The following is a 26,989-nucleotide window of genomic DNA, read 5'->3' as shown; positions in this document are numbered from 1 at the left end:
CTGAAACTTCTGAACGAGCACATTATGCAACATCACCAAGCGCTCAATCAGTGACATCTGAGTCTTAAGGTCGGTCAAAAATGGGGTGTCTACAACTGTGTAGACCCTGAGGGTTGGCCCTCAGCAGATCTCTTTGTTGAAGTAGAGGTTGATTTTTTGCTTTCAGCTAGCTTCGAAATCGGCATAGCATCCTCAGCCTCGGCATCTGTAGCCTTGGCCTTAGGCTGAACCTTTTTAACTCTCTTTGGTTTGGGTGGAAGCATTGATTGCGTTGGTGCAGCTTCGGCGTCAGTTGGGAGATCGGCAAGAAGGTCTTGGACAATAGGCCTTTGACGAACCATTTCGGCAGTCTTTACGAGCTTTCGTCGGCGTTTACGTTCAGGAATTGGTATTAAGTAGGGGGCCGAAGTTGATGGAAGATCGGCTGGGTCAAATGTGGACTCTTGATCTGTTCGGGATGTAAAAGCAGTTAAGGTTGTGGCTGTGGGTGGAGAAAGACTCTTCTTCCTTTTTCTAGGGATGTCGGGTAAGGTGGATTTGTATGTAGGGATGAAGTTTAGTAATACTGGGGCTTTTCGTTTATGGATTGGAAGGCCAAGAAGTGTTTTCAGATCTATTCCTGGGAAGAATGATTGGCGAAAATTTTTCGGTGGCTGATGAAGATCTGCAGAGAGACAGACGTCAGAAACAAAAAATATTAAAATCTTAAATAAAAACAACTAAGTGTTGACTCAGGGCTCTTACTCTTGCCCTCTGTAAGTGTTCGAGGAAGAGGGTAGAGGTGGACATCTTCATCTGGGCCAAATTCCCAATTTCCAGAAGCAATGAGAAAATCATCTCCAGCCCCCTTATTGGAGTCTGGGAGGTCGGCTATAATTTTGTACTGAGTAGATCTCGGCTTAAGGTAATAGACAAAACCCCTATCCTTCAGATCAAGAGGGCACATGGTATAACAATATTGAAGGTCGGCTAGGGTGATTCTAAGGTTTTCTTGCCTAGCTAAGGCAATAATACCGTTAATTACCCTATAGGAATTGATAGTAAGTTGCATAGGGTTCAGCTTATAGAAATGGAGAACTTGACGAAAAAGGGGATCGAGTGGAAGCCGAAGTCCACATTCGGTAAAAGCAACTATTGGAAAAGGCATTGTGTGGTCTGTGGGCACGATGGTATCATTATCCCCAGCCAGCTTAAGATGAACATCGGCTGGGATAGAGAATTCTTGCCTAAAGTATTCAAGTTTTGTCGGGGTATTCACCCTATGCCTCCACATACCCATTATGTTGGCTTAAACTAAGAGGAATATGTTTCAGAAGGTGGGCGTTTTTCAGGTTTCCCTAAAGATTAAGGGTTCTACAGACAAATCCCAAATCTATAAGGTATGAAGATAAAAATCGAGGGCACAGATCTGGGGCAGATACAAAAAGAGAAAACAAAGATGAAGTTTCAGATTCAAGAACAGAGGTATAGTTCTCAGAAACAATAGAAATACAGAAAAAATCAAGGACAACGGCAAAGAGAATGATGAAAAAACATAGAAGTTCAAGGTAAAAGCCACAAATTCAAGATACAAATAAATCCAAGACCTCGAACAAGATCAGTAATGGCAACAGACAGACAAAAGCACATAAAGAGAATGGAAAAATTAAAGAAGAAGATCTTACCAGGACAAATGAAGCCGAGGCAGTGCTCGCCGAACTCAGAAATTGATTGCAACAGCAAAGAGGGCTTTTGAAAGAATGAGGCAATGGCAGATTCGAAGAAGAATGAGCTTTTCAGAGAGAGAAAACAAGAAGACGGAATGAAAAAGTGAAGAAAAGATAAGAGGCAAAAGAAAAGTTTTGTCAAAAATATGAAACGGCGGCGAAATTAGGGCAATCATTACGCCTAGGGTAACGCACGCGTCAGACGGCGCAGACGAAATGAACAGACAGCTTCAGGCGCGTCACTAACACGCTCCAATAAAGACGAAACACGTAAGAGAAACAGTTAGATATGCATGACAGCTCATGCGCATGGGAGAATGCGATCGAAGCCTTGTTCTCCGAAGAGAACACGTCGGCTGAAAGTAGATAATCTTGGCTAAATAGTTTTTGAGCCATTACTCAGGAAGGAAGCGACAAAATTTCGGAATAGGTTCCATCACCTCAGAATGCCGAGGTAATAGAACCTAGGGGGCAGTTGTAGGGATATATTTTCTGAATACCAACACGTGGCATGGTTACGCCGACGTGTCAGCCGAGGTGCCACGTGCCTTGGTAGTTAAGCCGAGGTAATCTCGGAGAAGCCGAGGTCATCTCCAAAGATATCGGAATCCGAGATAAGGGGCAAGAGTCCTAAGGCACAAAGGGGACTGAATCAAGATAAGGATAAAACTCTTAAGGAGTTTATCTTTATCACTTAAAAGAGTCCAGAGTAAACAGTGAACTAGAATTCATAGAAGTCATACTTCTAGTGGGACTTGGATTGAGTATATTATAAAAGAGAGGCACCCCCATGGGTCTAAGGTATGTAACTTATACTTTGAGTATTCAATTTAGTACTTGATTATCTTTGAGAGATATACTGACTTGATCGTCGGAGTGCCCCCGGGTGGAAGAACCACCGCCGGAGCTTTTTCTTTCTGTTTCAGGTTACTTTAGCCATCTATTCTGCTTGTGCTCTCCAGCTGATCACTAAACGGGCAGTGTGGTCAGATTTTCACCCACACAATTACCAAATTTTCTACCAAACCTTTTACGGGTGTGGGATCAACACAAATGTAAGTCCCACCAAGTGAGAAATTTGGTAAAAAAATTGATAATTTGTTTGGGATGCGCAGCATAACTCGAGAGAAAATATTATTTTACGCAAGAGAGATTTTTAGGTTCCTAAAACCGCGTCAAAGAGAAGAGGAGAGCTGAGATTTGACTGGACTCTTCTCTCCACAATCACAATCTCTCTCCACTTTCACATAAGTGCACTTCTCTACCTTACATTATATTTTAATAAAATATTAAAAAAATATATTTATCTAAATTATTTTAAACAACTCCAAATCAACTATTACTGTGTGTTTGGTAACGTTTACGTTTTCAGTTTATATTTATAAAAATTTTATAAACTGGTTTTTGTTTATTTTTTGTTTATTTTTAGAAAAACATAAACTACAAACACGTTTGGTAATTGACAAAATGTTTAAAAAAAATTTAAAATAAAAAAAGAGTGAGAAATGGCGAGTGGTGATAAGTGGCGGCGGAAGACGGTAGTGGAAAGTGGTGACGGTAGGTGGTGGATAGCTGGTGGTGGTGGTGGTGGTGGTGGGTGGGTAGGTGATGGTGACGGGTGGTAGCGAGTGGGTGGTGGTGGTGGTGGTGGCGGGTAGTGGGTGGTGGTGGCAGGTGGGTGGTGGTGGCGGGTAGGTGGCGGTGAGTGGATGGGTGACGGTGGCGGGTGGTGGGTGGCAGCAAGTGGGTGGCGGTGGCAGGTGGGTGGCGGATGGCGGGTGGTGATGGTGATGGTGGGTGGGTGGGTGGGTGACGGCGGCGGGTGGTGGGTTGTAACGAGTGGGTGGTGGTAGTGATGGTAGCGGGTGGTGGATGGTGGTGGCAGGTGGGTGACGAATGACGGGTGGTGGTGGGTGGTGACGGGTGGTGGCGGGTGGTGATGGTGGGTGGGTGGGTGACGGTGGTGGGTGGTGGTGGTGGTGGTGGTGGTGGTGGTGGTGGCAGCGGGTGGTGGGTGGTGGTGGCAGGTGGGTGGCGGATGGCGGGTGGTGGCGGGTAGGTGGCGGGTGGTGGTGGTGGTGGTGGGTGAGTGGGTGGGTGACGGTGGCGGGTGATAGGTGGTAACGAGTGGGTGGTGGTGGTGGGTGGTGGTGACGGGTGGCGGGTGGTGGTGGCAGATGGATGGCAGGTGGGTGGTGGGTGATGGTGGTAGTGGTGGTGGTGGTGGCGGGCGGTGGATGGTAGTGGTGAGTGGTGGGTGGTGGTGGTTGGATGGCAGGTGGGTGGTGGGTAGTGGTGGTGATGGTGGTGGTGGGGGGTGGGTGGTGGGTGGTGGTGGCGGAGGCGGAAGACGGTTGTGGAAAATGGTAGCGGGTGGTGGCTAGTGTTGGGTGGTAAAAAAAAAACAAAAAAACTGAAAACTCAAAATGGAAACACATTTTTTGTGTTTTTATTTTTTGGCCAAATTTATAAACTGAGACCACTGATTTATAAATCAAAAATTTTACCAAACAAGTTTTTATTTGAGTTTTTTAAATTTTTATAAATATAAACAGAAAGCTGAAAACGTAAGTGTTACCAAACGGCACCTTCACTTTTTATTTTCTGTTTTTTTTTTTAATTTTTAAAAATTATTACATAAAAAAGTTTAAAATTTTAATAATTAAAATTTATAAATTTTATCATTATTCTGAAGAAAAAAAAATATCCAACTCCTTCTCCGATTTGTTATTTCTCTCTTTTTTTAACTAATTTTTTTTATTTTGTAACTTTTAATTATGTTATTTTACATTATTTATTTTTATTTATTTTTTGTTATAAATATATTACATAAATAGATAAAAAAAATTAATATATGTATTGTTGACATTTCAAATAATTACATATTAATGATAAATTAAGCTTGTTTGTTTTCATTTTTCAGAAAATTCTACTTTCTTATTTTTTGTGTTTTTTTATTTTTACTGAATTTTTTTAAATATTTTAAGCAATTTTTTTATTTTTTAGACACACCTAACATAAATACACCTAAAAAGTAAAAAATTTGTAAAAAAAATCTTTTAAAAATTCACTAAATACCAAAAATATAAAAAAAAAATACTAGAATTCAGTGCATTTCTTTTATATTTTTAGGTATTTATTAATTTTTTAAAATATTTTTTCACAAATTTTTTACTTTTTAGACATGTCTAACTAAAGTGCATCTAAAAAAATAAAAAAAAAATGTTTAAAATTTAAAAAATATTCGCTAAAAACAAAAGAATACGAAAACCAAAAAATTCAATTTTCAAAAAACTTAATTCAAAAAATTCAAACTAAACACACTGAATAATTAAAATTTTAAATTTTTCATGTATCAAAAAAAAATTAAAACCTCATTCATATGTAATTCAACATCTATGGTTGCTTAGCGAGTGTAATGACTCATTTTTACTTTTTTTCTCTTTTTTTTTTTATTCTTATTTCTCCTACTTACGTCAAGAACTGTGTGCCTACACTATTATTGCAATGGTTATTGTTATGAAAAAATAAAAAGGACATACAAAATAAAATCATTTAAAAATTTCAAAATATTTAAAATGTTGTGCTTAAATCACATGCCAATTTTTTAGTGAATCTTTAATGAACGATTTATATAAATACAAATTGATATTTTAATGTGTCAAAATGTAACATTTTTTGTTGAAGAAGTAATACTAAGTTATAATTTAAGGCAAATTATACTAACAATCTCTATAGTTTGGGACTCGTGTCACTTTGGTAGCTAACTTTTCAATTGTGACACATTTGATCCTGAATTTTGAATCTTGTTCCAAATAAGGATAATTGAAGATACCATAGTTTAATTTTAAAGGCAAAATCGTCAATTTAATAAAATATAACTAATCTGACAAAAATAATGTCAAAAAAATATTTTTAATTTTTAAAAAATTATTTTTATCCACCAATGATAAAATTATGTAAAATTGATAAAAATTAATAAAAATTACATGATTAATTTTTAAAAATTAATTTTACATGATCATCATCCAAACAAATAATAAAAATTAATTTGGTAAAAAAAAATAAATGTCTAAAAGATTTATCAATTTTACATAATTTTTTTTTAGTGGGTAGAAATAATTTTTAAAAATTCAAAAATATTTGTTTGACATTTATTTTTGTCAAATTAGTTTATATTTTATCAAATTGACGATTTTACCCTTGAAAAATTTAATGATATCTTCAATATGGCTTATTCTAATCTTAGGCCTCGTTTGGGAACATGCTAATTTAGTAACTTTTTAACTATTTGGCTAAAATATAAACTTAAAAAAATTAGTATGTTTAGGATAATTTTTTGACTTTTTATGAAAAAATGTGTAAAAAATAAAGAGAAAAGAAAATTTTTAATTTTTTGATATGAATTGTTGACTTTTTTATTTTTTTAATGACTTTTTTATTTTTTAACTAAAACAGTCACTTGCCAAACGAGACCTTAATCTATATCTGTTAGCTTCTCCGCCCCCACTAATCTGCTATTAATGATTTAGAAGTACCACATCAGTATTGAGTAGATAGCCTAAAATTGTGGTTGTTACCGGCTTATTTCTCAGGGAAAAAAACAAATGATGTGCAAAAACTATTTTGACAGAAAGAAAACCAAGGTATAATACGCCGCATCATAAAACTTTCGATTAAGCTTTTCTTCTCAAACACTGGTGTCTCAAATCTGAGTAGAGGAAGAACCTATGAAGAAGCCGTAACTGTAGGTTCTGCCAAGTACTCACTGTATCTGTAGAAGAAGACAACCAAATTATAAAATAAAATAAAAAAAAGGGGTTGTCTACCCTGGAGTTCTTGCATGTATGTAACTAATACTAATCGTTATACCCCTCAGAATATTGCCTCTTTTGTGTTGATAATTCAACAGAATAAGCTTCAATGCTGCAAAGAAATTTAAACGTTATCATTGTGATTGTCGAAAAAGACTGCAGTGTTGACGCAATGATATAACTAAATGACGAAATTGTGCAAGAACATTCGCGCTGTGTCTGGGAAACAGGGGAGAAGCAGATCCACAACATAATCAATGGAAGCCTATATTAAATTAAAAGATCTTGGAGAAGACCAAGAATTTCATTTTTTCTAGAACATCTGGTAAATTAATGCACAAACCAATACAAACAACACTATTTTCTCAGTAGTAAAATCAAAGAATAGGAACCCTAGCAAATGTAAGAAACCATGGCCAAAACCCACTTTAGAAACTGTGATTTCAACAAGGTTAACGAAGCACAACCACGTATACATATCAAGAAAATAACGTATATCCCATCAAAACAATCATAAGACCACCACTAGGAGGACCTTCGTGAGCACTAGCAGCAGGGATGGATTGCGTACAATCTGACTTCCACTGATGGAATCGTGTACACTCTGACTTCCACTGATGGAATCGGCCGATTGTGTAGGTGCAGTTGCAGGGCATGCAAGCCCTTGCTTCCCTTCCCGGCACACACTGGCAAAAAGGCCAGGTGGGTATTTCCCGTAGAGGTTGATGTAACTGAACATGGTTGTGGCGCAATCATTAGACAAGTCATTTAGCGCATCCGCATAAGGGCAAGCAAATTCTTTAAATGCTGGACAACAGATATTGGGCGCATACTGCGGTCCTTTGCACTGGCTGGTGATGATGGTGTAGTTCAAAAACTCAAAGTTTACAGGGCAAGCTGCAAATAACATGATGCAAAGATATCATTCAAGAATTATTTTAGGGATCCCGACTTTTAAAATGAGACAACAATTTTCTTTACCATGTGTTAGTAGCCAAAATGAACCTGATGCCGAACAGCTATTAAGAAATCTCTTCAACTATTCAATTGATCACAATACCAAAATATACATAGAATTGATCAAAAAAATAACAAGTAGAATAAGTGTAAAAGAAGAAGATCACAAGGGCCACAACCCTAAACTCAAACAGCAACAGACTACACAATATCTCATCAACCCAAAGCTGCATAAATATTGTAAATCAAAGTATTATATTACAGCGGGAAAAAATAATTCGGATCATACCTTAATGACACAACCTCGTGGGTAAATCACGTGCTTCCAAAATCTGATCAGTCAACGAACCCAGCAGTGGAGTCATACTACAAAATGAGTATCACCCATACAAGTCACAGTGCAAAATGGCTTGATCGTTGTTTTCTGGGAGAAAGTCAAAGAGAGAGAGTCTGGGGAAAAAGGTTATGGGTAAAAACCACATAACGTATATCTTATATACGTATCTCTTTAGATTAACCATATAATCTGATATATAACCAATATCTGTCTATCCATCTATCCATATCTATTGATATGATAGATATAGATATTCTGAATGGTTATCCAAATAAGTTTTGAATTCAAATTCAAACTTACATGGATAAGGTTCAAAAGGTTCTAAGGGTCATGCCACATGGGCGCCCAATTTCTAACATCTCCCACTCGGACATGAGTTGGCATGACACTGCCACATCTCTATCTCAATCTCCCCAAAAAAATAAACAATCTCATACTAGCCACTGCACCGTGCGACTGCTGAGAACACCTGCATGTGGGAGCTCTATACTAGAAACTCAAAACGAGCCAGCATAGAGACATCAACCCAAAAAGAACAGAAATAGTGTCTCATATACCCCAAACCCATCTAATTACACCGGTCCAAAAAACATCTCTAATCCCTCAAAAAGAGCATGTTTGACCCTCTCAAGTCTTGCAATATATTCACACTCAATTCGCCTCTCATACAGAGCGATGTGAGTTGCCGGCAGTGAATATACAACAGTGGTGTAATACTAGATGATCTTCCCTTTGCCCTCATGCCATTTAGTTTAGGATTGACTGCTTTCCTAGTGATGTCCCTTAAGGCCGAATCATACATGCCCGCAGGCAACATACCAAAGTAGCAGAACATCAACCCCTTGCCTTATGACATAGTCAAAAGTCACAAAAAGGTACATAAATGAAAGTCATATCAATAATGACACGTAAGACTCACACGGTGAGGAAACAGGGATTCATTCTCTCACCTCATTACTCGGTCGTCAAGCACATATAGTATGAATACATGCTACGGTGGAGTAACTCTTCCATAAAGAGTGACGTCATACTCGATACACCGTACAGATATTAGTCTAGTCGCTTTCAAGCGCCTAACCCGAATTCTCTATTTGCTCGCCTTCTAAGCGCCAAATGAGATCTCGCATCTGGCTAATCATAACAGGCACAACATGGAAAGTGGATACTAACATCCATGTTTGGTCCTTAACACGACCTCATCTTGGTTGTAACTAAGGCGACATGCATAGTGAATTATTTAAGCCTCCCTTGGCTCCAAATAAAAATAAACCACTAGTCTCATCCTTGCTCGCTCCCAAGCGCCAAGAGTGATTGCTCGTGTGAGTGAGCCAATCTTGCCTGCTGACATCATCATCTACTAATCATTATGACACAAACCATAATAGTGTCAACATCCCATCATCTCATAACAAATAAGTGATCGATTTAAAAAAAAAAAAAACACAACCACAGTCTGCGCAATTCTAGATTCCAAGCATAACCCTTGTCAACACCTTTTGCGATAAGCATATACAACAGAATCCACCATTTGCGTCTCATATGAAGTGGTTCAAGATCACTACTTCTTGCGCAATTACCTCTCTAAAGATATTTTGGTGACCAATTTGCGTTCATTCTGGATGCGCCCAACTAGCGCATTGAATCTTACAAGAAGCAAATTAATATACTACTAGTAAAGCATTTTATCCACAGTCTAATGAGCAAGGTCAATGTCTAAACAACTCAGTTGACCATTTACCAAAGATAACACTTATCATGCCGAATACGCCCACATAGCGTACTTTAGGCTCCCACAACAAAGAAAAAATAAAGGAATATAGGTCATCTGTTTCTCCCAAAGACAATCCGAGGATTCACTCAATAGCTAAGGCTCTGGCTTTTACCGATAGGTAAGTCAATGGATTTGCAATTTTACATCTAGAATCATTCTAGGATATTCTCTATGTAAGTCATCGAAGACAAACCGAGAATTTTTCTAAAACAGTCCCTAAGGATCGTACATCCGAGCATATAAATTACATCATCCATGTCCATCATATCTACAATAGAGGACTGCCTACCCCAGGTGGCGACAACCTTATAAATTCCTGGCTCATAATGACTAAGTAAGGGAAAACTTCTTTTTGGACTATTGATCATGCCTCAGTGATCTTCATCGATCATCGTTGGCCTATCATGGCTTGACGAAATCTAAGAACCACTATTTTGATAACTGTTTTAGGCTATAAAGATTTATTGAAACTAGCAACCTTTTTGCGCTCCTAACTTTTCACCATAAAAGCAGAAAGTAAATCCCTACAGATCTACTTATCTAATTCTCTAACGAGAAAGTTGGGTCACAATGTCCACAAATCAATGTTCCGAACTTATGTCAATCATAGCCTAAGTCAAAATAACCTCACTCCCCAGGAGGAAGTCTTCTCATGGTCTACACTTTCCTCAATGGTGAGACTTTTCGGTATCTAGCGAGCCTTATGCCTCAACAATGACTATCCAAATTACGCATAACTTTAGAACAGTTTCGCGTCATAATAGAAAGTCAACCAAATTATAGAAATAGTTAATCCTCAAAGACTTTGTCTTAAACTGCGCAACATTAATCCACTTTCTAAAAAACAGGAGACTAGAGCCTTTGGCATTATCCTAGGCTCTTTATCATCTTGCGGAGTAATCATGAATGTTTCCCTTTCAATCATCCAGTGATGACGTGAAAAATTTTCACATTCGCTACCACGCAACTAAGAATGTAGAGTATTTTTCTCTAATGGAGTAATCCATTAGTAGGCACATCGCCCCCACTGTCCCTAGGATATTGGAAATTTCTTTCCATTCTCAACTAGGCTACATAAAGCGCTGTGCTTAGAATTCTCTATCTTATAGAGTTCCAAAACTCTATTCACGTCACCTTTACTAAAAAAACTTTATGTGACTTAGTTACACTACCACAAAACTGCTTACTTATATGCACATGACCCGGAGGGTTTGCATAACCTCATACAATAATGTGCCACACGACCCTTTGTGTTTACAAGACAGCATACAATAATGCGCTATAGAACCCTAGGTCTTAACTTCGCAATCTTATGAGAAGTAGAATAAAGATAAGCTGCTTAACGGTTACAGATCGCCCATAGATGGCTCTCTGCTAACCCATTACTCAAAATGGAGTGTAAAATCTGACATGGAGGGCACTTAGTTAGGGATATAGGCAACAAACTAGTGCACTTCCCAATTGAAAAACATTTTGCGCCATTATTCACCTAACATTAATAATACTTAATTCCTTATCTCTACTACACCATTGTGTTATTGAGTATTAGGAATAATCAATTTTCTAAGCATTCATCTCTCTTCATAGAGCTTTCTAAAAATAACTCAAATAGATACTCGCTACCTTGGTCAAAACTAAAAAGCACAAAAGCTCTTATCTAATTGATCTCGACCTCATATGTGCAATGTCAAAAATCATATCAAAACTTTTGACTTATGGGAGATCAAATAGTCTTGACTCAGATACGTATCGTAATCTATAAATGTGTCGAGATTGAAGCTTAGCTATCATACCCTTACACATATCTAGTCACAAATATCATAGTGGACTAAATGCGCCAAAACAAATGACCTTCTACGGCTTTCCTACTTACTTGTGCGCACCCATTGCGAACAAAGTTACACATTCAAATGAGAGCAGGATGTCATAAGCGAGTGGGCCCGCGAAGGCCTACTCAAACCATCGTGTCATCATCTCATTAATGTGATTAAGTATAATAAGCCACTGGTTCATGACCAATGTCATAAACTAATTCCAATCATCTTAATGTGTGAGTTCTCGAAGACAAGTTTTAAAGGTTTAATGACTCACAACTAATTCATATTCACTAGATCATAAAAGGATATCGTGGAGATATCAAGTGCGCCTAAGTCGCAAATTTAACTAGTAAGTGCTAATCCCCTGCACCTTCAAGTCAATTTTATTCTCCATATACTTTACTGCATCTAGTTGAAAGATGACGATACTCGTCTTGCCATATCTATTTCTTGCTTCATAGTTACTTGCAATTAATTCTACTATCCACAAGAAAGAGAGAATAAGCTATCAACTATGACAGCTCCTGAAGTAACTTAAGCGCGAATTAGGCTAAAGAGTCTAATTCAACACAATGCTCTCACGAGTCATGCGTCTATTCTTAGAGTCATAACAACCTTGTCGGCCTTGACCTTTTCATTATTATGCTGCAATGTTTGCGCTTAGTGGTAAACGTTATTAAAAAACGTTAGCCTAGCTAAGGAATCATACAAAGAAGCCCCTCCTCATGTCTCACACTCAAGTGTGGAAACAGTAAGTGTCCAGACTTAGACAAGTTGGCAATGCTAATAGATTTTGCAGCCACTAAGCGCTAATCTTATCACATAGTTTTAATAGATTTTGCAGCTTCTAAGCGCTAATCTTTTCACTTAGTGTTAATAGATTTTGCAGCTTCTAAGCGCTAATCTTTTAACTTCACGTGATATTTCAACGCACACTATTATAGTGCATGAAATTTTTCTCCATCCACTCCAAATAATTGGGTAGAGAGCAAAACACTGCTCATACTGGCTACTCGTCTTACACTTAATGACTAATTTATTTAAGTTCGCATTTCTTGGATGACGGGACTCTTGAATGTTACTTCATCTAATGATGTAACATTATTTACAAGTCAAATTACAAAGTCAATCCGCGCAGCTCAATAGTCAAACAGATCTATTCAGGGCTTACTAATTTCATAACTCCAAAACTCGCCAACCAAAACTACGTAGTATGCCGCTAACCATAGCGCACACATTAGTTTTTATTATGCCAAACAAGGCAACAAAACCACGGCGACTTTGAGTCATGTTTCCTTACTTTGACTCAATTAAGACTTGACCTAAAGTCTCCAAGACTTTTGCTCATCTAAAGAATGGGATTACATTGTTCACATTTGAACATCTTTACTAAGTTTAGGTCAACCAATTAACTTCCATAAGCTAAGTCAATTTAGAGAGAAATTCGCATTGGGATTAATTTGATTAGCATAATATAATTTTGCCGCAAAAATCTAAATTAAATAGTGACAATATTACACAAGTCGCAAGATCAAAAATCTGCTATGCTCGTAATCATCTCTTGCGCCACAGGTGACAATTATCCAAAATTCAATTTAATTTATGCGCAAAATATTGGTTTTCGGGAGTAAATCTACAAAGATTTCTTTTAACCGAACAACCTCCCACTAACTATGGCATGTTTAAAAGCATGATTAAAAATTCTAATTCCATACAATAGCATCATAATGTAGATTCACAATCAATACAGGCTATGTTACATTTAATAACGGAATTAAAATAAAAAATAATTAATCATGCTATTCTAATCACAACATATTACAAACCCTAAAAAAAATAATATGCTGTATTTAATATTCAAATTATGCCATAACAGAAACTGTATCACTTCTGAAATTTTCTGAAATTTTTCTGAAATTTTTTGGAATTCTAAATAACTAATAAACACACATTAAATTAGAAATAAAAAATTCCAGAATCTGATAAAATGAAAAAAATTATTCCAGTAAATAGAAAAATATTTCAGAAGTCTACAATAAAAAATTAAACCCCAGAAAATAATTTATGCAATACTAGAAGCATTTTGAAACATAAATAATGAATTATAATCACAGGAAAAATACTTTTTATTTTCATAAAATTTTCAAAATTTTACAAAAGATAGAAAATATAATTATGAGTCTAACAGTACTAACCACGCTTAAAACAAAACTATAACGAATTAATTATGACCATTTAATGTAATTCTGAATTTAAAAACAAAACAAACAGACCCTTTCATCAGCAGCCAAGCCGGCGGAGGAAAAACGGCGCGGCTCAGCATGCGGCTCGGCTCGCGGCTCGGCGCGCATGTGTGGCGCGGAGGGCGCGCCCGTGGAGACGCGTGGGAGCGCGTGAGAGCGCGCGGTGGCGCGTGAGAGCACGTGACAGCACGTGGAAGCCTCCCACGGCGTCAGGTGGCGCGTGAGGCCCACGCTCTGCCTTTCAGGGTGTTTTCTGGTTTGATTTTTGTACTGTCGAACTCCATTTTTCACAATAAAAACATTTACGGCATTAAAAATAACATTTAATGAACATAAAAATGAAATGTATCACATTCTCAATCAATGAGAGTTGAAGTGCAAAAAAAATCGTGCACTTCATCTTCCTCCTCCATTAATTTTCATGCATATAATGTGTATATATTTATATAAAAAAAATACACATATTTTAATGCATTAAAAAAAGCACGAAAAAACCCATATCAAAGTATTATATTACAGCGGGAAAAAATAATTCGGATAATACCTTAAGGACACAACCTCATGGGTAAATCACGTGCTTCCAAAATCTAATCAGTTAACGAACCTAGCAGTGGAGTGATACTACAAAATGAGTATCACCCACACAAGTCACAGTGCAAAATGGCTTGATCGTTATTTTCTGGAAGAGAGTCAGAGAGAGAGTCGAGGAAAAAAGGTTATGGGTAAAAACCACATAACGTATATCTTATACACGTATCTCTTTAGATTAACCATATAATCTGATATATAACCAATATCTATCTATCCATCTATCCATATCTATTGATATGATAGATATAGATATCCTGAATGGTTATCCAAATAAGTTTTGAATTCAAATTCAAACTTACATGGAAAAGATTCAAAAGGTTCAGGTTCAAAAGGTTCTAAGAGTTATGCCACATGGGCGCCCAATTTCTAACAAATATATTACAAGTAGGCTGGGTTATTTATACGCATTCAAGAAACCCTAACTAAAAGAACTTCGCAAAAATAAAATAAATCTCAAAATATAAAATATTATCAAAATTAATTATTTAATCCTATTTCTTCAATCAATTCCTTTCCGTTTCCCATCAAAACCTAGTTCTAGTAACTTCAAAAACTCAAGCAAGAGATCTAGGTGTCATATAATTAACATTTGGTTGTATTAACATGTAAGCATGTACCCAAGGAATTAGCATTTGCATGAGACCGTTCAGACTCCTACGGTACAAACCTAACACAATATTTAGGACATGTCAAACAATCTTGAGAATGTTTTACACCAGACAAATAAATAAACAAGTAAAATTTGAACCCTTTCGCTCATCTCTCCATTTTCGATACCAGAAGACAGCACTCTACCAGTATGCTATAAATGGCTGTCGAAATGCTTGGAAACAACTTATAGTTGACATGTAAAAGTTTTGAAGGAACAGAGAGGTAGAAAACTGCTTAAACATTGGAGTGATGGAAGAGATCTTGCTCCTCGAATTTTTTTATTTTTGCAACTCAATTCCATATTACTTCATTCCCTGAACTACAATAGTGAGTGATATGCCCATGATTTTGACACTTTGATCCTTAAATACTAATGTAAACCTTCAAAACAAGCAGTTCTTTTTCCTTATGATAATCCCACAAGCAGATGGTATATATATTGAAGGCCACATGATGTCGGATTGAAAATTCACCCAATTTTGCACATAAAAAATGTAATTAGCAACTCCCATATAAGCTGTCACGTGAATTTCAGTGTAAGATAAGCTAGAGGACATCTTAACATGTCTTGCAGGAAAAAGAATAAAAATAAAAAATCATTTGTATATTACTTGTAAAAACCTTAATCCCCAAGATTGCATACTTACTACATTCCGCAAAATTAAAAATTATGCACAACAGAATTTTAAAAACATATAGTAATGTTGTATGGTAAACCCCACACATACCTACTACATTCATTTGAATTGATCTCTCTCTAATAAGCTAAGCTCAATATATATACACGTCACTGATGTCTCCCTTTGTAACTGGAAAGCTAACTAGCAACTAGGGCTGTTCGTCCAAACCGACCCAACCTGACCCGAAAATGAAATTAATGGTCGGATTTGAAAGCAGCAGCTATCAATAGCGATTGTAACGACAAGATATTTTTGGATTGGCGGACGGGTCTTGGTTCTGAATACACCCCAACCAATTAACCTGACCCAACCGAGAAATATTGCTTTTCATGTGTATACCAAACCGACTGCAAAACCATCAATTTGGCTCAGTCATATTTGAACAGTAGGACGGTTGAGTATTGAATGAATGATTCCCTAATACGAAGTGTTCTATTTGGTTGACAGGCCAAGGGTGAACCCAACCCAAACTGACAAGTGAACACCCCTACTTGCAACAACTTGAAACAAGTTCAGCTAACTAACAATTGCTAACATGTACAAAGTCCTAAGTAACTCTATATTGATTCCCTAACTAACTCAATACTTGATGCTTCAACTCCACTCTAACAAGAAGTGTCATTCTTAATGAAGAACTACTTGTTGTTTTTGTTTATTTCTTGTTTCTCCTTCAGTTTTCCTTGGAGGAGTAACTGGAATGGAATCCCCACCAAGAGGTTGGACAGTACAAAGCCAACTGGAAACAAACAGTCAAGGTACCAAAACGCAAAAGCGTACTCATTAAAAAATAAAAAATAAAAAATAAAAAGAAAAAAGAAGCAGAAGAAGAAATATGTCAGAAACCATTGGCCATCAGAGAGAAGTATTGAATAAAATGACATAAACAGATCCATGTATGCTGTAGCTCCCCAAATAGGGGATTTTTGTGGTTGGATGCCTCAGAAAATGAAAATGCTCAAGACAATATTGATAATTTCTTTGGAAGAGGCCCATCCTAGTTAAATTTTAATCTGGTATAACAATAACCAAATCGAATCGAACCAAACCAAACTAAACATTGTGTCCCAATCAAGTGCGGTGGGCTAATCAAGGCTATATACTCAAATTAAATAAATTCATCTTTCTTTTTTTTTACTACTGAATCTGATCTAACCATATGTTAATGTTCAATCATCATATATTTTGCGGAAATTGTAAGCATATAAATCCAGCAGATACATGCGTTATAAGCCCCCAAAACAAAACAAAAATTCAAATGAAAAATACCCATTAAAGCAATGGATTAAAAAGGGTATAATTGAAAAGAAAAAAATGCACCTTTCTTGGCTTGAAGAAGATTCCGACCCATTAAAGATCTACCCCCAAACATATCATCTGCATTACACAAACCCACATGTAAAAATTACTATTATTACAATAGATATATATATATATAGAGAGAGAGAGAGAGAGACAGAGAGAAAGATAAGTATTGGGTTTTGCATACCTGAAATGAAAGAGGAAGCAGATGCAGAGACAGAGAGGCTGGTCAAAAGGAAGAAGAAGACAAGTAAAAAGAGAGTCGAAGACGAAGACAACAAACACTGATTTTTCTGCTCCATTTCCGAGATCCAAGAGAGAGAAATCGCCGGATCTGTGGCACCTTGATCTCAGGAAACGATTCAGCTCAGAGATTATAGAGATGCACTAATATGTAATACATCAATAGAGAGAGAGAGAGAGAGAGAGAGAGAGAGAGAGAGAGAGGGGGAAGGAAGGAAGAAAGGAAGGAATAGAGTACAGCCACTATACGCAAAAACAGAGAGATTTTTGGGTTCCTAAAACCGCGTCAAAGAAAAGAGGTGAGCTGATATTTGACTTAGGTCTCTCGACAATCACAATTAGGGAGGTATGCAAAATTGAAAAAATCGATTAAATTGATTGAGTCGAACCGATTACATTTAGTCAGTTTTTTAATATGAATCGGTCTGTTCGATTTTAGAAATTAATTTTTTTTAGTTTTTGGTTTGATGTCGATTTTGATATACTATACACCGATTTGCACCGAAATCGATCGAATATATTTACATATAATATATATTAAATATATAATGAATATTTTGACTCTATTTGATAGACTTGTGGTTTAGACTTATAGGATGATTGTTTTAAGTTTTGGTTTTGTTTTGATGTCAAAATTTTAGTTCTGAGATTATATTTTGTTTCTAATTCTAATTCAGTAAAAGCTTCAAACTTTAGTATTTATTAATTTTTTTATTTGTATTTTTGTAAATGGTTAGATTAGATATGGTTAAAATTGTATACAAATGGCTAATTTAATATTTTTATATAAATTATTTATTATACTACAAATTTAAGAAATGATTTAATTTTGAAAGTACTTAAACCGATTAAACCACATTGAACCGAACCGTTTGAATCAGTGCAGTTTGGTGCGGTTTGATAAAAAATTTGGTTTGTATTGATTTTCCATATAATAAAACCGACATTATCGGTTCGGTGTAAATTTTTACCTAAACACCGACCGTCCCGAACCGATTACATCCCTAATCACAATCTCTATCCACGGAGACCACTTTTAACTCTATGTGTCAAAGTTATCATCAAATTTAAATTTGATAAATTTTTTTTTTTAATTTTAACAATTTTATTAAATTATTATCAAATCGAGAATATTAAAAATATTTCACCGAATAGAGAATTTTTGAAAACCTTCACCATTTCATTGTTTGGTATCGTTAGTTTGGCAACAAATGACGACTAGTCGAACGTCTGGCCGGTTGTCTTCCCGGTCATCTAATTAGTAGAAAATTTCCACAGCAATTCATGCCCTCGGACGACTGGGAGGATGTCCACCCAGACATTCTTTGTCTCTACAGGCATGTAAAATTGTGTGAATTGTGTGCCAACAGTTTTAAATTTGTGACCAACAATTGAGGGAAGTACAAAAATCCTATCTAAAATTAGCCGTTGCTTTTGTAGGGTGTCTGCTCTATAAGGTTTCTGTTGGTTTTGCAAATGGTTGATCAAAGTTACCACTATTGTGATGTCTATAAAATATGAGCTGATTTCTGTTTTACTTTCACAATATCATTACAGTTTTCTGTTTTCTTTGTTATAATTTCCTTCAATATGTATTTGTTCTTTCATTTTTCAATTGTTCATTTTATGAGATGGTTCTTGTTAATTTAAATTTTCAGGTTTTCTTTAATTTGTCAGTTGTTTCTTTTACAATTTATTTCACTATCAACTTTAATTTTTGATCATATTGATTTTTTTTTTAATTGGTTTAGTTATACAACTTTTACCTTCAAACTATGGAAGATTTTGAAATGTTTTACGAATCACAAACTTTTTATCAGAGCAATGATGTAAGTATTATTTCTGAAGCTTCTTGTATTCCTCGTAGCAAAGCGTTCACCAATATAGAAGATAGAACTTTATGTAGATCTTGGTTAGTCATCTCTCAAGATCCCATTGCAGGTAATAGTCAAACCTTGATAATATTTTGAGAACAGATACTCGTTTATTTTAATTCACAATTGAATGGTTAATCAAATCGAAACCTTATTTCTTTGTCTCACCGTTGATCTATGATGCAAAAGGCAATTAATAAGTTCTGTGGTTTTCTTGAATAAATTCAATTGAGGCAACAAAATTGAACAATTGAGGCAGACAAGGTAATTTTTATTGGTAGTTATGGCATATATATTTTTTGATTTGTATCTACTAGTTATAATTACTATGTATTTCATTTTTCAGGTTACTGAAGCTAAGCACATATATAATGCAATCCAAAAAAAACACTTTACATTTGATACAAGTTGGAAAATTTTGCTCCAAAGTTATAAGTGGGATGAAATTAGAACACAAAACAAGAAACCCACACCACCAGCAAATCCATATTCGACTCCAACAACTGAAGATGAGGCGTTGGAACCCAAAAATGTTGACTCTTGCATCATACAAAAATGTTGTTTCCTTACTCCTTGAGAAGAAGAGATTGTCTACACTAGTGTTGCCCATGGAGGGTATATACCATCAGCAAAGTAATAACCCATATTGTAAGTGTATCCATTAACTGTAAAATTAGTAGGTGGAGCTTCCCCTTAAGCAAGATCAGAAAATAAGGGCGAACGATCCAAGGCATTCAAGTCATTGTGTGATCCAGGCATTCCAAAAAATGCATGTCAAATCCACAAGTCATAAGAAGCTACTGCTTCAGGAATTATTGTTGGTTTTTTTCTGATAGCTTGCATATTGACCTTACCATGCCATCGGACAATTTTTCCGCTCCCAATGCATGCAATCTAAACTTTCCAACATACCCGAAAATCCATGAACCTCCCCAATAGTAAGTAATCTAGCAATATCAGTTGGTGATGGAGATCTAAGATATTCAGGTCCAAAGATTTCGATAATTGAATTGCAAAAGTATTTCAAACTTTCAATTGTGTTGCTTTCTCTAATTCGCACATAATCATCAACCGCTTTTGCTACCACTTCATATTTGAGTATTCTAATTGCTGAAGTCATCTTTTAAGGTGGAGACAATCCGAGAATATGAGCTGCATCTTTTTTTTTTTTTTAACAACATATTTGTCGTGTGCTTCAATAGCATGCAAAATTCGCAGATACAGATCACGACGCATTCTAAAATGTCTCCGAAATGTTGAAGATGAATAAACTGGATTTATAGCAAAATAATCCACAACCAATCGATCATGACCCTTTATTCTTTCGCGACATATGTATTTATGTCCAACAACAGAGCCACCTTTTTTCTTTGGCTGATCATTTCCTGTCAACATCTGTATCATACTAGCATTATTTATCTCATAAAGACCCACAAGTGAAACAATTTTTGCATTATCACTTTCATCATCGAAGGATGAAGAAGAAGAAAAAGAGGATGAAAAATCAATGAACAAATAAGAAGTCATTACACTTTGTTTTTCAGTTATGGGTTGGTTCCAAATACATCGTTGTTTGCTGGGTGTATTTACAAATTTTAATATGTTTATATTTATTTTTTTTGTTGGAAATAATTAATAGAGGCAAAAAGGAATGAAAAATAATTAATGGAGAGAAAGACCAAAAGCAAAGGAATTGAGGAAACAAAAATGGAAAGAAAAATAATTTTCGGTAGTGGTGGATTGCCCTTGCTTGTTGACCAACCAGACATTCGGTTGGTCATTCCCCCGATCGACCTGTTTGTTGATGACAGCAAAAAATGTTCAATTAGAGTACCAAATATCAGATGGAGTTTTTACTCAAATTTAATAAAATAAATGATTCACCATTAGAGATGCTCTTACAGATAAGTGCACTTCTCTACCTAAATAAGTACACTTAAGGTCACATTATTATTATTATTTTTTATATATTTTTTTACAAAAATATTAAAAAATATATTTATTTAAATTATTTTAAACAGCTCCAAATAAACTATTACTTCACTTTTATTTTTTGTTTTTGTTTTTTTTTTTAACTTTTTAAAAATTATTACATAAAAAAATTTAAAATTTTAATAATTAAAATTTATAAATTTTACCATTATTCTAAAGAAAAAAAAAAATCCAACTCCTACTCTGATTTGTTATTTTTCTCTCTTTTTTTTTAATATATTTTGTAACTTTTAATTATGTTATTTTATATTAATTATTTTTATTTGTTTTTTTGTTATAAATATATTACATAAATAGATAAAAAAAATAATAATATATGCATTTTTGACATTTTAAATAATTACATATCAATGATAAATTTTATAAATATTAATAATTAAAATTTTTAATTTTTTCACGTATCAAAAAAAAATAAAAATTAAAACCTCATTGATTTGTAATTCACCCTAAAATAATTTTACTCCTCTCTATCTTTTCTTTTATGTCTTTCCTTTTCTAGTTTCTCCTACCCACTCAACATATATGGTTGCTTAGCATATGAGTGTCATGACTCATGTCATGGGTAATTTTTTCACTTCGTTTCTCTTCTTCCTTTTAATCTTATTTCTCCTACTTACGTCAATAATTGTGTGCCTATACTATTAGGAAAATGCCTCTGACCCCAGTGGGGGTGCTGGGGGGTCGTGCGTATAGGGTATTGATTAGGCGAAAAAAAAAAATTGTTTTTTTTTTTTTTCAGCCAATGAGGCCGCGCCACGTCACTGGGGGTCTGTAGCATTGTTCATACTATTATTGCCATGGTTACTGTTATGAAGAAAAAAAAAAGGAAAAACAAAATAAAATCATTTAAAAATTTCATAATATTTAAGATGTTGTGTTTAAATCACATGCCAATTTTTTAGTGAATTTTTAACGAACGATTTATATAAATACAAATTGATATTTTAATGTCACAAAATGTAACATTTTTTTATCAAAATTTTTTGTCGAAGAAGTATAATTAGTCCTTTGTTTTTCACTACCACTAAAAATTTGCTACTACATTTGTATCATTAAATCTAGTTTAGGTACAAATTTTCAGTGTTTAAATATAACTTTCTTAATATACCTTCAGTTACTAAATTATGTTTAAAAAATGCTTGTCTTTTGACATTTTCACTTGATTTAATAATTAAGAATATTTGTTGTTTTTCTATCAGTATGGTGTCTCTAGTAGTGTTGACCATGCATCCTCGTTCTTTATAGAGAAGAGGCCACATTCACAGGGGAATATTATGATTACATATTTATGAAAAATAATTTGTACACAAAATTATTGCATATAAAAAAACTTATTTAAAATGAGATAATTGTGCTTTATGTCTTCCATATAAATAATATATATATATATATATATATATATATATATATATATATAATTGTGATGTTTTTACAATTATGAACTGAACTAGTTACGCATATAGAGATCTAGAATAACTCCACCAACTCATCGGATAATGTGACTTTAATCACACGATGTGAAAAATATATAGCATTTGATTGGTTGATTTTCAATTTTGGTTATTAATAAGGGCATACAAAAAATAAAATAAAAACAGACCACCCATGTTCCTCAACCAAGGGCTCTTTATTTGATTTTTTTAGTTAAAAACTTGCCAAATGACAAAAAATTAACTTAATTAACCATCACAAAAAACCAAAAAAGGCACATATGACAGACAAACAATATGGCTTATTTTAATCTATTTTTGCTAGCTTCTCCGCCCAACTAATCTGCTATTAATGATTTCGGAGCGCCACATCAGTATTGAGTTGATAGCCTACAATTGTAGTTGTTACCAGCTTATTTCTCAGGGGGGTTAAAAAAAAAATGATGTGCAAAACTTATTTTGACAGAGAAAGGAAACCAAGGTATAATATGCCGCATCATAAAACTTTTCATTAAGCTTTTCTTCTCTAACACTGCTGTCTCAAATCTGAGTAGACGAAGAACATATGAAGAAGCTGTAACTGTAAGTTCTGCCAAGTACTCCCTGTATCTGTAGAAGAAGACAACGAAATTATAAAATAAAATAAGAAGGGGGTTGTCTTCCCTGCAGTTCTTGCATGTATGTAACTAATACTAATCGTTTTATCCCCCAGAATGTCGCCTCTTTGTGTCGAGAAATCAACAGAATAATCCTCGTTGCTGCAAGAAGAAATTTCAACGTCATTAGTGTGATTGTCGAAAAAGACTGCAGTGTTGATGCAATGATATAACTAAATGATGAAGTCATGCAAGAACATTCGCTTTCTGTCTGGGAATCAGGGGAGAAGCAGATCCATAACATAATCAATGGAAGCCTAGATTAAATTAAAAGATCTTGGGGAAGACCAAGAATTCCATTTTTTCCAGAACATCTGATCAATTAATGTGCAAACCAATACAAACAACACTATTTTCTCAGTAGTGAAATCAAAGAATAGGAACCCTAGCAAATGTAAGAAACCAAGGCCAAAACCCAGTTTGGAAACCGTGATTTCAGCAAGGTTAACAAAGCACAACAATGTATACATATCCAGAAAATAACGTATAAGCCATCAAAACAATCATAACACCACCACTAGGAGGACCGTTGCGAGCACTAGCAGCAGGGATGGATTGCGTACAATCTGACTTCCACTGCTGGAATTGGCCGATTGTGTAGGTGCAGTTGCAGGGCATGCAAGCCCTAGTTTCCCTTCCCGGCAAAAACTGGCAAAAAGGCCAGGTGGGTATTTCCCGTAGAGGTTGATGTAACTGAACATGGTTGTGGCGCAATCATTAGACAAGTCATCTATCTCCACCACATAAGGGCAAGCAAATTCTTTAAAAGCTGGACAACAGATATTGGGCTTGTACTGCGGTCCTTTGCACTGGCTGGTGATGATGGTGTAGTTCAAAAACTCGAAGTTTACAGGGCAAGCTGCAAATAACATGATGCAAAGATATCATTCAAGAATTATTTTAGGGATCCCGACTTTCAAAATGAGACAATTTTCTTTACTATATGTTAGTAGCCAAAATGAACATCATGGCGAACAGCTATTAAGAAATCTGTTCAGCTATTCAATTGATCACAAAACCAAAATATACATAGAATTGATCAAAAAAAATAAGAAGTAGAATAGTATAAAAGAAGAAGATCACAAGGGCCACAACCCTAAACTCAAACAGCCACAGCCTACTCAATATCTCATCAACCCAAAGCTGCATAAACATATTACAAGTAGGCTGGGCTATTTATAAGCATTCAAGAAACCCTAACTAAAAGAACTTCTCAAAAATAAAATAAATCTCAAAATATAAAATATTATCAAAATTAATTATTTAATCCTATTTCTTCAATCAATTCCTTTCTGTTTCCCATCAAAACCTAGTTCTAGTAACTTTAAAAACTCAAGCAAGAGATATAGGTGTCATATAATTAACACGTGGTTGTATTAACATGCAAGCATGTACCCAAGGAATTATCATTTGCATGAGAATGTTCAGACTCCTATGGTACAAACCTCACACAATATATAGGACATGTCAAACAATCTTGAGCTTGTCTCACACCAGAAAAATAAATAAACAAGTAAAATTTGAATCCTTTTGCTCATCTCTCCATTTTCGATACCAGAAGACAACACTATACTGGTATGCTATAAATGGCTTTGTCAAAATGTTTGGAAACAAGTTTTAGTTGATATGTAAAAGTTTTGAAGGAACACCGAGTTAGAAAACTGCTTAAACATTCGAGTGACAGAAGATCTTGCTCCTCAAGTTTTTTTATTTATTTTTGCAACTCAATTCCATATTACTTCATTCCCTGAACTACAATAGTGAGTAATATGCACGTGATTTTGACACTTTGATCCCTAAATACTAATGTAAACCTTCAAAACAAGTAATGATCATCCCACAAGTAATGAACATGTGAATTTCAGTATTAAGATAAGATAGAGGACATCTTAACATGTCTTGCCGGAAAAAGAAAAAAAAAAACATTCATTTGTATTTTACTTGCAAAAACCTTAATCCCCAAGATTGCATACCTACTACATTCCACAAAATTAAAAATTATGCACAACAGAATTTTAAAAACATATGGTCATGTGGTATGGTAAACCCCACACACACCTACTACATTCATTTGAATTGATCTCTCTCAAATAAGCTAAGCTCAATATATATACACATCACTGAATCCCTTTGTAACTGGAAAGCTAACTAGCAACTAGTGCTCTTCGTCCAAACTGACCCAACCTGAGCCGAAAATGAAATGAATGGTTGGATTTGAAAGCAGCAGCGGTCAATAGCGATTGTAAGGACAAGATATTTTCGGATTGGCGGACGGGTCTCGGTTTCTGAATACACCCCAACCAATTAACTTGACCCAACCGAGAAATATTGCTTTTCATATGTGTACACCAAACTGACTACAAAACCAACAATTTGGCTCAGCCACGTTTGAACAGTAGGACGGTCAAGTATTGAATGAATGATTCCCTAATACAAAGTGTTTTGTTTGGTTGACGGGCCAAGGGTGAACCCAACCCATACTGACAAGTGAACACCCCTACTTGCAACAACTTGGAACTAGGTCAGCTAACTAACAATTGCTAACACGTACAAAATCCGAAGTAACTCTATATTGATTCCCAAACTAACTCAATACTTGATGCCTTGACTCCACTCTAACAAGAAGTGTCATTCTTAATGAAGAACTACTTGTTTTTTTCTTGTTTCTCCTTCAGTTTTCCTTGGAGGAGTAACTGGAATGGAATCCCCACCAAGAGGTTGGACAGTACAAAAGCCAACTGGAAACAAACAGTCAAGTTACCAAAACCCAAAAGCATCCTCATTAAAAAAAAAAAGCAGAAGAAGAAATATATCAGAAACCATTGGCCATCAGAGAAGTATTGAATAAATTGACTTAAACAAATCCATATAGGCTGTAGCTCGCCAAATATGGGATTTTTGTGGTTGGATGCCTCAAAAAATGAAAATGCTCAAGACAATATTGATAATTTCTTTGGAAGAGGGCCATCCTAGTTAACTTTTAATCTGATATAACAATAACCGAATCAAACCCAACTAAACATTGTGTCCCAATCAAGTGCGGTCGACTAATCAAGGCTATATAGTCAAAATAAAGAAATTCATCTTTCTTTTTTTTTTGTTTTTTTTTACTATTGAATCTGATCTAACCATATGTCAATGTTCAATCATCATATATTTTGCTGAAATTTTAAGCATATAAATCCAGCAGATACATGCATTATAAACCCCCAAAACAAAACAAAACAAAACAAAAATTCAAATGAAAAATACCGATTAAAGGAATGGATTAAAAAGTGTATTATTGAAAAGAAAAAAAGCACCTTTCTTGGCTTGAAGAAGATTCCGACCCATTAAAGATCTACCCCCAAATATATCATCTGCATTACACAAACCCGCATGTAAAAATTACTATTATTACAATAGATACACATATATAAAAAGATAAGTATTGGGTTTTGCATACCTGAAATGAAAGAGGAAGCAGATGCAGAGACAGAGAGGCTGGTCAAAAGGAACAAGAAGAGAAGAAAAAAAAGAGTCGAAGACGAAGACAACAAACACTGATTTTTCTGCTCCATTTTCCGAGAAACAAGAGAGAGAAATCGCCGTATCTGTGGCAACTTGATCTCAGGAAACGATTCAGCTCAGAGATTGTATCTCTTATCTATACATCAATAGAGAGAGAGAGAGAGAGAGAGAGAGAGAGAATGGAGTACAGCCAATATACGCAAAAACAGAGAGACTGTTAGGTCTTAAAACCGCGTCAAAAGAGAAGAGTTGAGCGGAGCTGATATTTGACTCTCTCCACAATCACAATCTCTCCCCACCTCCACTTACACACATGACACCTCCACTAATTACACATATCACTTGTATTATATTATATTTTTTATTTTTTTATATAAAATTCAGAAATATATTTATTTAGTTGATTTTAAGTGTAAAT

At 35.2% G+C, this 26,989-nt stretch overlaps 3 protein-coding genes across 9 annotated transcripts in view; all 3 read right to left on the bottom strand.

The window, feature by feature from the left end:
- Positions 1 to 17,763, bottom strand: part of LOC114256848 (GPI-anchored protein LLG1) — a 43,781-nt gene extending 26,018 nt beyond the window's left edge. The window contains exons 1-3 of one of the 5 annotated variants that reach the window (XM_082881719.1): positions 17,054 to 17,763; positions 16,885 to 16,941; positions 6,772 to 7,417 (exon numbers count right to left, since the gene is read on the bottom strand). In XM_082881719.1, the coding sequence (XP_082737845.1) occupies positions 7,032 to 7,417; positions 16,885 to 16,941; positions 17,054 to 17,168 (558 nt within the window). In that variant the 5' untranslated portion in view covers positions 17,169 to 17,763 and the 3' untranslated portion in view covers positions 6,772 to 7,031. Of the gene's footprint in view, positions 1 to 2,839; positions 2,946 to 6,771; positions 7,418 to 16,884; positions 16,942 to 17,053 lie in introns of those variants that run through there. The other 4 variants (XM_082881721.1, XM_082881718.1, XM_082881722.1 and 1 more) reach the window with 4 other exon arrangements.
- LOC114256846 (phosphatidylinositol/phosphatidylcholine transfer protein SFH13) overlaps positions 6,356 to 26,989 on the bottom strand; it is a 58,429-nt gene continuing 37,795 nt past the window's right edge. For both annotated transcript variants that reach the window (XM_082881716.1, XM_082881717.1), the window contains exon 15: positions 6,356 to 6,480. The gene's annotated coding sequence lies outside the window, so the exon portion shown is untranslated. The remainder of the gene's footprint in view (positions 6,481 to 26,989) is intronic.
- On the bottom strand, positions 22,890 to 26,896 carry LOC114256849 (GPI-anchored protein LLG1). 2 transcript variants are annotated; one of them, XM_028196532.2, is made up of 4 exons: positions 26,507 to 26,896; positions 26,364 to 26,420; positions 23,625 to 23,920; positions 22,890 to 23,163 (listed from the first exon to the last, which is right to left on the bottom strand). In XM_028196532.2, exons 1-4 carry the CDS (start codon positions 26,619 to 26,621, stop codon positions 23,143 to 23,145), a joined length of 489 nt encoding a protein of 162 aa, XP_028052333.1. In that variant the 5' UTR covers positions 26,622 to 26,896; the 3' UTR covers positions 22,890 to 23,142. The 2 variants fall into 2 exon arrangements, with proteins under 2 accessions (XP_028052333.1, XP_028052332.1); XM_028196531.2 differs by lacking the exon at positions 22,890 to 23,163 and having other exon boundaries at positions 23,324 to 23,920.

The sequence above is a fragment of the Camellia sinensis genome, chromosome 7 (assembly GCF_055761805.1).
Source record: "Camellia sinensis isolate YWXY chromosome 7, ASM5576180v1, whole genome shotgun sequence".
Classification (NCBI taxonomy): Eukaryota; Viridiplantae; Streptophyta; class Magnoliopsida; order Ericales; family Theaceae; genus Camellia; species Camellia sinensis.
This window is presented reverse-complemented; position numbering and strand designations above follow the sequence as displayed.